Source organism: Mastacembelus armatus, chromosome 21, assembly GCF_900324485.2.
Source record: "Mastacembelus armatus chromosome 21, fMasArm1.2, whole genome shotgun sequence".
In the NCBI taxonomy this organism is placed as follows: domain Eukaryota; kingdom Metazoa; phylum Chordata; class Actinopteri; order Synbranchiformes; family Mastacembelidae; genus Mastacembelus; species Mastacembelus armatus.
Window position 1 is genome coordinate 3,472,031 of NC_046653.1, and position 11,950 is coordinate 3,483,980.

The 11,950-nt window shown below is 42.0% G+C and overlaps 1 protein-coding gene across 1 annotated transcript in view; it reads left to right on the forward strand.

The window, feature by feature from the left end:
* Positions 1 to 10,145, forward strand: part of dpp10 (dipeptidyl peptidase like 10) — a 219,841-nt gene extending 209,696 nt beyond the window's left edge. Inside the window, exons 24-26 of the mRNA XM_026295426.1 lie at positions 482 to 554; positions 821 to 894; positions 10,008 to 10,145. Of these exons, the coding sequence (XP_026151211.1) occupies positions 482 to 554; positions 821 to 894; positions 10,008 to 10,145 (285 nt within the window). The remainder of the gene's footprint in view (positions 1 to 481; positions 555 to 820; positions 895 to 10,007) is intronic.
* Positions 10,146 to 11,950: the final 1,805 nt, after the last annotated feature.

An 11,950-nucleotide genomic window follows, 5' to 3' on the forward strand; every position in this document is an offset into this window, starting at 1 on the left:
GTAGGATTTTGTCACTCATCTCTCTTTGGTAACTGTGTGCAGCAGTGTGTCAGATCACATGCTGGAGGTTTTTTTATATGCCGCTGCAAACGGGATGCCTGGTTCTCTCAGGTATCCCACACAGACAAGACGTTTAGCTATCAGAGGTGTTTTCCACAGTGATAAGAAAGAACAAAACTGGCAAAAAAGTAATTCACTGTTTTCAGTACTATATACTGCTGTTTTATATTCACATCCATTACCTCAGTGTGTGCAAACAGTGATATTCCCGGCATAGAAAATAATGTCAGTGGGAGATCCTTTATCAGTTGAAAATCTCTAATTAGATGAAATGACTGTCTCTATTTATGTGCATGCACTGCAATATAATGCAATTCATGACGATGTCATTTGATCATACTGGGCTTCTTTTTATTGCTTTCCTCAACACCAGTTATATCTATCAATTTATTATCTCCTGCTATTTCTGATTTCCTTGCAGTTTTCCAGTGTGCTCCAAAATGTTCAAGCACTTAGGGAGCAGACACTGGTGCTTGTGCACGGCACAGCAGATGGTAAGAGAAAATAGATTGTGATAGAATGAAAATGCTGTATCTGTGGTGCATGACTGCTGAGCACAAAGAAGCACACAATCCTGGAAGGTAATGAAGCAAATGGTTTTTAATCAAAAGATAAAAGGAAAAGTAGGTTATCTAAATCGATGCTGGGATTTCCAGAGGAAAATAGTCACTAATAAACCATGCAGTCTGATTGTCTCTTCTTTTTTCCAGTTAGGTTCCCTGCTGAATCTTACTGACATGTTTTCTTTCTTTATTTCCAGCTAACATCCACTTTCAGCATACTGCTGAGCTCATCAAAAACCTTGTGAAAGTTGGAGCGAACTACTCGATGCAGGTGTGTATCCCAGAGACAACACCAAGGCAAAATCATTCTACTGCACTTGCAAAAATATGAATGTAACAATAAATGTAATAATGTAAAATAATGTCTAATACATTTAGATTGGGTGTTCTTAGCAACTGAAGTGATCGTGGGCTAAGTCTTGTTTGCACTGGGCTTATGTTTTCTTCGGTAGGAGACAGGATAGTTGAGGAGGTTTCACCTACTTGGTAAATGGTAAATGGTAAATGGTTAAGGTGCTTTTCTACACTCAAGTGTGCTCAAAGCACTTTTGCATTACACTATTTGTCCATTCACCCACTCGCTCACACAAACGCTCACACATTCATACACCGGTGGAACAGCCACCGGGGGCAACTTGGGGTTTAGTGTCTTGCCCAAGGACATTTTGGCCTGTGGACCAGGGAAGCCAAGGATCAAACCACCAACCCTCTTGTTGATGGTTGACCTTCTCTACCTCCTGAGCCACAGCCGCCACTACTTATCTAATAAATATTTTTTTTATTTCACAGACACACACCCTCAAAGGGCTAATTGTTATCTAAAAGGGGTTTACCTTGTCTATTGTAAAGTTCACCTCAGGAACTGTCCATTTAGTCTCCATATAGTTGTTTCTGCAAATATCAAATGTAAATGTCAAAATAACATATTGTTCTTTACCGGAGCAAATAGTGTCCCTCTTTTCAAAGTGCTTAAAATTTTAATATTTCTTTGTAAAAGAAGTAATTGTCTGTCCATCCTTCCGTGGCCACACAGTAATTTGCAAAGGGGGGACTTAAAGCATTGTGTAACTTAGGGCACACCTTGCATTTGACAGAAAAATTTACCAGTGGTTTGCATTGCAACTAGAAGTTGTCTGTAATAGTGCTGTCTATCAATTTAATCCAGTTAATCACAGTCATAGCCTGTCATTAATCACAATTAATTGTAGTTTTATAATATAACAATTTACTTGTCTTATACAGTGGTGAAAGAAGTACTGTGATCCTTTACCTAGGCAGAAGTATAAATATTAATCAAAATTTTACTTAAGTAAAAGTACAAAAGTATTAGTATTTGCAGCTAAATATACTTAAAGTAGCCTATTATTTAGCTAAGTATGACTTGAATGTCATAAACGCTCATAATTCAGATGGGCTGATATGATATATTCAAGTATATTGCTTAATGCAGACAAATAGTACATCTAACTGTGTGTGGCTTTCACAAAGGTAATCTCTCCAGTACAGGTAGTAGTGGCTCCATCAGTCCTTCAAGTTGAATCCTGCCAGAGAGCAACATGGTAATTTATGGCCGGTATCTGGCCTGGCTCTGAGGTCTTTGAGGTGCACAGGTCAGGATTTCCTGAAACAGTGTGTGTGTTTGTTCATTGGTTATAGCTTGAGTAGAATGTTCTGTTTAGGGTTAGCTAGAGTTTGCTGATAAGACCATCCTTCGGTGTCTGTTTTAAGGCAGTTTTCCTGGAAATTTTCCTAAAATATTGTTCAGTGCTTCTGTCTTTTGTGGTGAGGGTCTGAGTGCTGGAATTGTTGACCCCAAACTCTTGGGATGCTTGTGGGCAGATTAAGCTTGGTGGTTCTTTTTGCTACAAAAATTAGACCTTATAACACCACTGCTATTACCATTTAAAGGTGTGATTTCATAATTTTCAAGTAAGCCTTAAAACGATATTGTTGTGCACATACAGTGGGTATGGAAAGTATTCAGACCCCTTTAAATTTTTCACTCTTTGTGTCATTGCAGCCATTTGCCAAAATCAAAAAAGTTCATTTTATTTCTCATTAATGTACACTCAGCACCCCATCTTGACAGAAAAAAACAGAAATGTAGAAATTTTTGCAAATTTATTAAAAAAGAAAAATTGAAACATCACATGGTCATAAGTATTCAGACCCTGTGCTCAGTATTGAGTAGAAGCACCCTTTTGAGCTAGTACAGCCATGAGTCTTCTTGGGAATGATGCAACAAGTTTTTCACACCTGGATTTGGGGATCCTCTGCCATTCTTCCTTGCAGATCCTCTCCAGTTCTGTCAGGTTGGATGGTGAACGTTGGTGGACAGCCATTTTCAGGTCTCTCCAGAGATGCTCAATTGGGTTTAGGTCAGGGCTCTGGCTGGGCCAGTCAAGAACGGTCACAGAGTTGTTCCGAAGCCACTCCTTTGTTATTTTAGCTGTGTGCTTAGGGTCATTGTCCTGTTGAAAGGTGAACCTTCGGTCCAGTCTGAGGTCCTGAGCACTCTGGAAGAGGTTTTCTTCCAGGATATCTCTGTACTTGGCCGCATTCATCTTTCCTTCACTTGCAACCAGTCGTCCTGTCCCTGCAGCTGAAAAACACCCCCACAACATGATGCTCCCACCACCATGTTTCACTGTAGGGATTGTATTGGGCAGGTGATGAGCAGTGCCTGGTTTTCTCCACACATACCGCTTAGAATTAACGCCAAAAAGTTCAATCTTGGTCTCATCAGACCAGAGAATCTTATTTCTCATAGTCTCAGAGTCCTTCATGTGTCTTTTGGCAAACTCTATGCAGGCTTTCATGTGTCTTGCACTGAGGAGAGGCTTCCGTCAGGCCACTCTGCCATAAAGCCCTGGCTGGTGGAGGGCTGCAGTGATAGTTGACTTTGTGGAACTTTCTCCCATCTCCCTACTGCATCTCTGGAGCTCAGCCACAGTGATCTTTGGGTTCTTCTTTACCTCTCTCACCAAGGCTCTTCTCCCACGATTGCTCAGTTTGGCTGGACGGCCAGGTCTAGGAAGAGTTCTGGTCGTCCCAAACTTTTTCCATTTGAGGATTATGGAGGCCACTGTGCTCTTAGGAACCTTGAGAGCTGCAGAAATTCTTTTGTAACCTTGGCCAGATCTGTGCCTTGCCACAATTCTGTCTCTGAGCTCCTTGGGTAGTTCCTTCGACCTCATGATTCTCATTTGCTCTGACATGCACTGTGAGCTGTAAGGTCTTATATAGACAGGTGTGTGCCTTTCCTAATCAAGTCCAATCAGTTTAATTAAACACAGCTGGACTCCAATGAAGGAGCAGAACCATCTCAAGGAGGATCAGAAGAAATGGACAGCATGTGAGTTAAATATGAGTGTCACTGCAAAGGGTCTGAATACTTATGACCATGTGATATTTCAGTTTTTCTTTTTTAATAAATTTGCAAAAATTTCTACATTTCTGTTTTTTTCTGTCAAGATGGGGTGCTGAGTGTACATTAATGAGAAATAAAATGAACTTTTTTGATTTTGGCAAATGGCTGCAATGACACAAAGAGTGAAAAATTTAAAGGGGTCTGAATACTTTCCTAACCCACTGTATGTGAGAATACTGTAGGTCTTGGTTGCTCTAACTATTCATACTTTCCACACACAGCTAATGAAGCTTCTGCAGTCCCAATCTATATCAAGTCAACAGATTTTTTTGGCACAGGGGATACCTTCTAGTAGTCATGTGTATGTATTATCAACTGGCCTTGATTTCTCAATTAACTCAGAAGGAAATTTGTTCTTTGCAGGTTTGATAACTGGAGAATTTTTTGTACTTTGTGGACACAAATAATTTGTTATAATTTACTCTGACTCTGGATTACAGTGGCAAGATGAACTACTTGGAATTATCTGGTTATCTGCATTAATTTACCATCTAGGTCAGAATACACAATGTGCTAAATAAGACAGTTGTCTGCCATCAGACGAAGAGATTGACGAAGATGCACCATAAATCTGTTTTAGTATATTAAAAACATATTTTTCCACATATTATTGGGTACCTTTGCTTACCATCTGTCATATGCTCTATGGGACTAAAACGTAGTTTAGTAACATTCAAGGCAAATTCTGTAAAAATTAATGAAAAAGATACATTAAGTAAACCTTTTTAAGTGAAACATAGGCATAGTAGAAGAGAATTACAATTATAATGATTTCAACAAAAAAATAAATGTCATGAGGTGGATTCTTCAGTTCCAGTGTTGGACTTTTATTTTGGCTTGTTTCCTGTTCTTGCCTAGGTTGGTCATAGGTAGATTTGTGTTCGTTAGTTTGATTTCTTTCACCTGTGTTAATTAGTCTTCAGTTCTGTCTATATGTACCCCCTGTGTTTCTTTGTTCTTTGTCGGAGTATTGCGTTGTATGTATCAACATATGTTCGAGGAGTATTTTCCGTCCGTGCTAGTTTCCTAGTTTTGTTTTTGTGTCCAAGACGCCGAGTGACGTTAAAGTTTTGCCTGCTTGTCCGCTGAGTGGCGGAAATATTTTGTGTTTTTGTGCCTGAGCCCTGGACGATCCAGGGGAAATAAAACCTGCTTGTCCTGCACTTGGGTCCTACCTCTCCTCCTTCATCATCATCACACCACCACTTCATAACAGAATACTCCAACCAAGAATGGACCCAGCGGACATCGCGGAGCAGTCTTGGGATTCCGTCGCTGCTTTTCGGCTGTGTCTCTGGCTCTCCTCTGACTACCCAGTGGCGCTCGCGGCACGCGCCCAGCAAAAGCGGCGGCTTCAGTCTCGCCCTCCTGGCGTGTCTAAGGAGAACATCAAAAGGTTTGTGGAACTTTTCTCCTCATTACACACTTTTCTGGAGCTCTGCAGGAGTCTGTAACTCCCTTTCCACGAGGCAAAGCGGCAGTGCCTCGCAGCACTCCAACCCTCTCCGCAGACCTTTCAGCCTTGTTCCACGCCCGCGTCCCAGTCGTCAATGTCCCAGTTGAGACTCCCAATCGCCAGTGTCCCCCTTCTCCAGCTGCCAACGACCAGCCTGTTCCAGTCCCTCGGAATTGCGTCGAAGGCACCCAGGCCGAGCTCCAGCCAGTTCCAGTCCCTTGGTGGCGGAGCGAGATCCGTCGCGCCGATATTGAAAGCACTGGAGAGGTCAAAGAACATAATCCTCACATATGAACCAGGCACATCCAGATAGGCATATGCCCGGTGCAACATATAAAGCACTTCCACTCCCATGTGTTTCTGATAGGAAACTGAAGGGGATCAAGATCCTCCTCAACCTGCAGCCTCATGCGACGGACAAGGAGCTGCTCCAAGGTCTTCATGATATGGGATGTCAAAGCTACAGCTCCGCGGTATAGTCATTTAACTCCACCAGCCGCCCTGTTTTGGGCACTGGTATTAGACAAGAAGTCTTTCACAGCACCGGGACTTTTTCCAGCCGAAGACTCATATTAACGAGCCTCTGAAGAGGAACAGCAAGTTGTCCTGAACAGTCCTTCAGAAGCCTTGGGCATACTCCATCTGGTCCAGCTGCCTTCCCTGGCTCCTGTCAGTCTCCTGAGCTCAGCTCCAACCTCTTCCGTTGTTAGAGACATAAGCAGCTGTTCAGATTGTAACAAAGGGATGGTGGAGGAAGAGGGAGCAGGCATACAGGTGGAGATGGGGGTAGCAGTCATAAAGGATAAGGTATAGTAAGGAGCTGCAGAGGTCGGGGTGGAGGGAGCATCTGCTACACTGGAGAGGGAGGGAGCAGTTGCAGAGGTAGAGGAGACAGCTGAATATGTGGAGAGGGCAGCCTCAGAGGTAATGGTGGAGGGAACAGCCATAGAGGTAATAATGATGGAGGGAGCAGCCTTAGACAGGGTGGTACAGGAAGCAGCAGCAGAAGTGAAGGTGGAGGTGAAGGGAGCAGACATAGAGAATGAGGTGTAGTGAGGAGTTTCGGAGGTGGAGGAAGTGACCGCTGTGGTGGTGGTGGTGGAGGGAGTAGCTGTAGAGATGTAGGTGTCAGGGTTCGGAGAGGGTTATTATTATAATTCGGACCAATGATTCGCCCACTCCGGTACTCAGGTTCAAACGGAAACTTTATTCAAAACAGAAATCAAGGAAAACTAGAACATGAAAACAGGAAACTTAGGGGACATGGGCACAAACAACATGAGCGAAAGGGGACAAGACATGAGGGTCTGGGTCACACACACATTCGGGGACACATCAGACTATAAGGGAACAAGTTTCAAAGGCACGAAGGTCTGGGTCACACATGCATTAGGGGACAAACCAGACGTCAAGGGGAACAAGTCTCTAAGGCACAAAGGTGAGGGTCACACCCGCATTCGGGGACACACCAGATGTCAAGGGGAACAAACATCAAGGTACGAAGGTCTGGGTCACTCACGCCTTCGGGGACACACCAGATTACTAGGGAAAACATGAACACGGGGAACAAGGCATGAAGGTCTGGGTCACACACACACACAGTAGGGAACACACCAGACCACAGGGAAACAGAGATCAGGTAAGATCAGGTAGAACAAGCAGTGGTCAAAGCAAGGTTTCTAGTCAGGGGTCGACGGGGGATGTAGTCAGATAACCTGGCAACTTGGCTGTGGCTGAGGAGGGGTATATAACTCAAAGAACAAAACAAGACACAGGTGAAACAAATCAAATAATTAGGTCAAAGTAAAAGGAACAAGACAGAACAAAACCAAATCCTAAATGATCCTACAAAATAAAAGCACAAAACAGGAAACTCAAAATACAGATCCTGACAGTATGTGGAAGCAGCCACATTGTCAAACCTGATGTAATACTTGTTGAAGGTATTGGCTCTATCCACATCACCGTCCAAAGACTGAGAGTCATTCAGTTTGTAGCCAGTGATGGTCATTGCCCCTCTCCACACTTCCCTGGTATTATTGTTCTCCAGCTGTTTTTCCAACTTTTTCTTGTACTCCACCTTAGCTCACCTCAGTGTCTTTTTGAGCTCCCGTAGTAGACTCCTCTGTTTCTCCTTATCCCTGTCTTGGAAAGCCCTCTTTTTCTGGTTCAGGAGGTCTCTAATGTCACTGGTGATCCATGGCTTATTGTTAGGATAGCACCATATTGTACTAACTGGGAGTACAGTGTCTCTACAGAAATTAATGTAGTCAGTGATGATGTTGACTCTGCTGTCCATGTCATTGTCCAATTCTTGTTTCGCCATCAGTACATCCCAGTTTGTGCACTCAAAACAGTCTCTCAATCAATCCCTTGGCTCTAGTGACCATTTCCTGAAAGATCTGGTGGTAGCAGTAAGCTTAAAACAGACCATGTTGTGATCAGATCTAACCAGTGGTGGATGAGGTACAGCCCTGTAGGCTTCTATGATGTTAGCATACAACAGATCTAATGTCCTTTCTCCATGTGTTGGACAGTCCACATACTGTCAGTCAAGCAGAAGGACAGAGAGACATGATTGAAATCCCCTGTAATTGCAATGAATGCATCAGGGTGCTCTGTTTGTATCCTAGCAATGGCATCATGTATGACGTAACACGCCGTTGCAGGCGCCACCTTCGGTGGAATGTAAACAACAATGGCAGCTATGTATGTAAACTCCCTTGGCACATAGTATGGGCAGAAACCAACTGAGACAAATTCGATGTCCGGACAGCAGACCCTCTCTTTCACAGTCACATTTCGGGGATTAACCCATTTCTGATTGAAAAGTACTCCACCACCTTTTGTCCTTCCTTTCGTCCTTGGGTCTCTGTCCACTCGTACAGCTGTGAAGCCAGGTATATCCACACAAGTCTGGTATGTTGTCGTTCAACCAGGACTCAGAAAGACATATTAAACTGCACTCCCTGTACAGCCACTAGTTCCTCACAAGCGCCTCCAGCTTGTCACACTTGTTATGCACTGAGTTAACATTCCCCATGAGCACAGAGGGCAGAAAAGGCTTGTATCTCCACCTTCTGTTGTTCATCTTAGCCTTTAGCTTAGCCCCGGCTCTACATCCATAAAACTGTCTCCTCAGCATAGTCGGGATTGGGTGAGTTACTCTGTGTCCAAGCTTTGACAGAGCCAACAGTTCCTCTCTAGTGTACACTACTCTACTTGAGCCAGTACACATTGTAAGAAAAAAACATACGAAAAAATTACAAAAAACTTCGAAAAACAGAGGAGCTACTCCGACTTGCTGCCATTCAGCATTTTTTGACAGAAAAAAACAAAAAAAGACCAAACTTATTGAAGACCATATCACAATATAATGCAGAAAATCAGTTAATACCAAGGGGTTCACATACTACTTTTGCTACTGTAGATTTGTGCCTCTCAGTCATTCATTTTCTCTTGATGTCTATGAGGTGAGAATAGATTCAGGATCAGCAACACTGAAAACTAGAGTTGAATATTTGAAAAAATGCTTCATTCTTTTCAGTGTTACAAATCAGTCCCTTCAAGTTTTAAAACTTGCTTTGCAAACATTCAGCTCTGTCCTTTCAAACAATTAACTCACTTTTTTTAGACATTCAACACTCCCTTCTCAGAGTTTCACATCTGCTCATTCTGACCCTGTCTTAGCAGGAAAAAATGATCTGAAACTTCAAAAAAAAAAAAGGTCCACACTTACAAGATGATTTTAAAACTGAACTGTTGGAAAGTAAGATTTGAATCTCTGAAAATGTGGCTTTGTTCTCTTCAGCGTTACAAATCAGGTAGAAAGCAGTTGCTATGACAACCGGCAGTTTTTGTTAGCAAGCGGTAGCATTGAATTAGCTAGGTAGCTAACTGACTTATCTATGTAAATGTTCCTCTCAGTGCACTGAAAGCGCATTACTCCATTTACTGTTATAAACCAACAGCCCAGTTAACCTTTCTGCACATACTGTACCTCCATTAGTGCTCGATGAGGCATCTACTTTACGGTAGCTGTATTGATATCCAGTGGGATTAATCAAATCGAGTAAAAAGCTAACCAAGACATTTTAATAGTAAATAAATACACCATTTGCAAAGTGTATTTGGAGCCCATACATGCCCAGTAAGAGAGGTGCTGTGACAAGATGTCTGAAGAGCACAGCTGTACCTTTAGCAGCTGAGCTAACAGCTGGCAAGTAGGTAGGTCCAAATAAATTTACTTTACTAGCCTAGCATGTGTTGTTATTTGTCAGTCAACCAAACTATAGCTCTGTGGACATGAAAGAACCCTGAGATTATCTGGTTTTTCAACAAGATTATTTAATTACAACATAAACACAGCAATCAGAATGATTTAAAAGATACTGCAGTATGACACCATTAAAAAGAAGTTATTTGTAAACTAGAGTGTGTCTGCCAACTGTGTATGTCTGTAACCCTCTATTAAATTTTTTTGCCCTTTACTCACCAGATCTACCCAGATGAGGGCCATTTTCTGTCTCTCCAGAGTCACCAGCACCTCTACACCACACTGACCAGCTTCTACAGGGAATGTTTGAAGGAGGAGTTACTCCCACTGCCTGATGAGGAAGAAGAGGAGGAAGAGTAGGCGGGAGGCTTGAGTGTCAGACCTTTGGCAGAGCTTGAGAGCATATTGCTAAAATCCGACAAGGCCTTTCGCTTTTGGACCAAGTGTTTAGCCAGACACGGACACTGGATCAGAGCTACTAATGCTCTTGTGTGTGTGTGTGTGTGTGTGTGTGTGTGTGTGTGTGTGTGTGTGTGTGTGTGTGTGTGTGTGTGTGTGTGTGAGCACTCCAGTGTGTGATTGTGTATAAATGTGTTGAAAAGATAACTAAGGACGCAACAGCGACAGTGACACTTACATTGCCAGGACTTGAAGCGGGAACTGTCCTCTAGCATAAAGTAATTTCAGAATTGGGATGCTCCATTTCCTGGCAAAGCACACAGAAGACTGCCTTCAGCTTGTGCAGTCTGTTTAGGCTGTAGTCATCCATACTTAACCAAGTGCATGGTTCTTTTTTCTTCTACGGGTTCACTTGTTTTGTCATGTCTCCTTTGTGGTAGCACTTGGGAAGAAAGAATACAGATGCACACTTTTTGATCTCACTTTTCTTTTTTTTGTTGAACTGTTGCACATGGAAATGCTCCAGTCATCTGCAAAAATGTTTAGTCACAAGTTCACCGCAACCGAGCCAATTCTGAATAAGTGCAATTTCCTGCTAAAACTTTCTACCATTGCCCAACCTAAATGGAAACAGTCTTCATGGGTCACACTTTATTGTACAGGGGTCCTGTGTAGACATGTACAATGCCTTATGAGGTTCAACATACCCTAATATTACGTGCTGGCATTAGTAGTCGTTCATTAGCAGTGTAATGTTAACCTATGTCAACTCAGGTCCTCGAGACACAACATTGCAGTCAGTGTATTATCTGAAACAGAACACTATCAGCTGAATGGTCATGAAAAAGTTAGGCATTCGATATGAGGATAATAGATATTGGCCATACAGTAATTTCACTTTCAGGCCACAATGCAAAAGATCTCTACCTTAATATGTCATTTAGCCTTCTTTATCTGAAATCAAGTGATGAAACCTCTTAGAAGATTTTTTCAGTGTATCTCCAACAGATTTTGGAGCTTTCTTGAAGCTATTTCCCTATTTTTTTGATGCTCTAATTAAAAAAAGTAATAAAAGTGGAACAAATTAAAATGGGTGTACTAAGATGGACAATTTTACAGTGTAAGGTGTTTGCATGTCTACAGAGAATGTGTCAAGTGTTGCCACATTTTGTACAGTACAATATAGCAGAGTGTGTACATAAATATATTTTTGAGATGCCAGATCTCATAGAAAGTTTAGTCTATGGGGATGGATTGTTTTGACCTTGACGTCTTGTACTTTTTTTGTTTCTTTCTTTTCTGTTTTCCTTTAACCTGTTGATTTTCTTAGGATGGATTTTGTAATGCTTCGTGTTCCTTTTGCTGTTATAAAGGGGAAAAGGTAGGGTTGAGGTTTGGGGATTATTGTGATTGTCCTCTAGTGATGATTATAAATAAAAATATATGAAAAAAAGAGTCATATGTATATAAAAAACAAACATTACAACAGAGAATCAAATCGGTCACATTTTTTTGCATTGAATTTTTGAGAGCATGAACAATTCTATCCTCTGAACAGTTTGATTTAATACTTCATTTGTTTTTCATCATAGGAGTTACATGAAAGAGACAAGGTAGTTTGTCTTGATGTTTGGTTTTTCACATGTTGACGATTTAGCAGTCAAGATATGCTTGTTTAGTGTGACTGTTGCCTAAACAGGTGTCAGTGTCTATGCTTGTTGGCCTAAATGGCTGAGGAGAGGTTTTTTATTGTGTTTTGAGAGAAC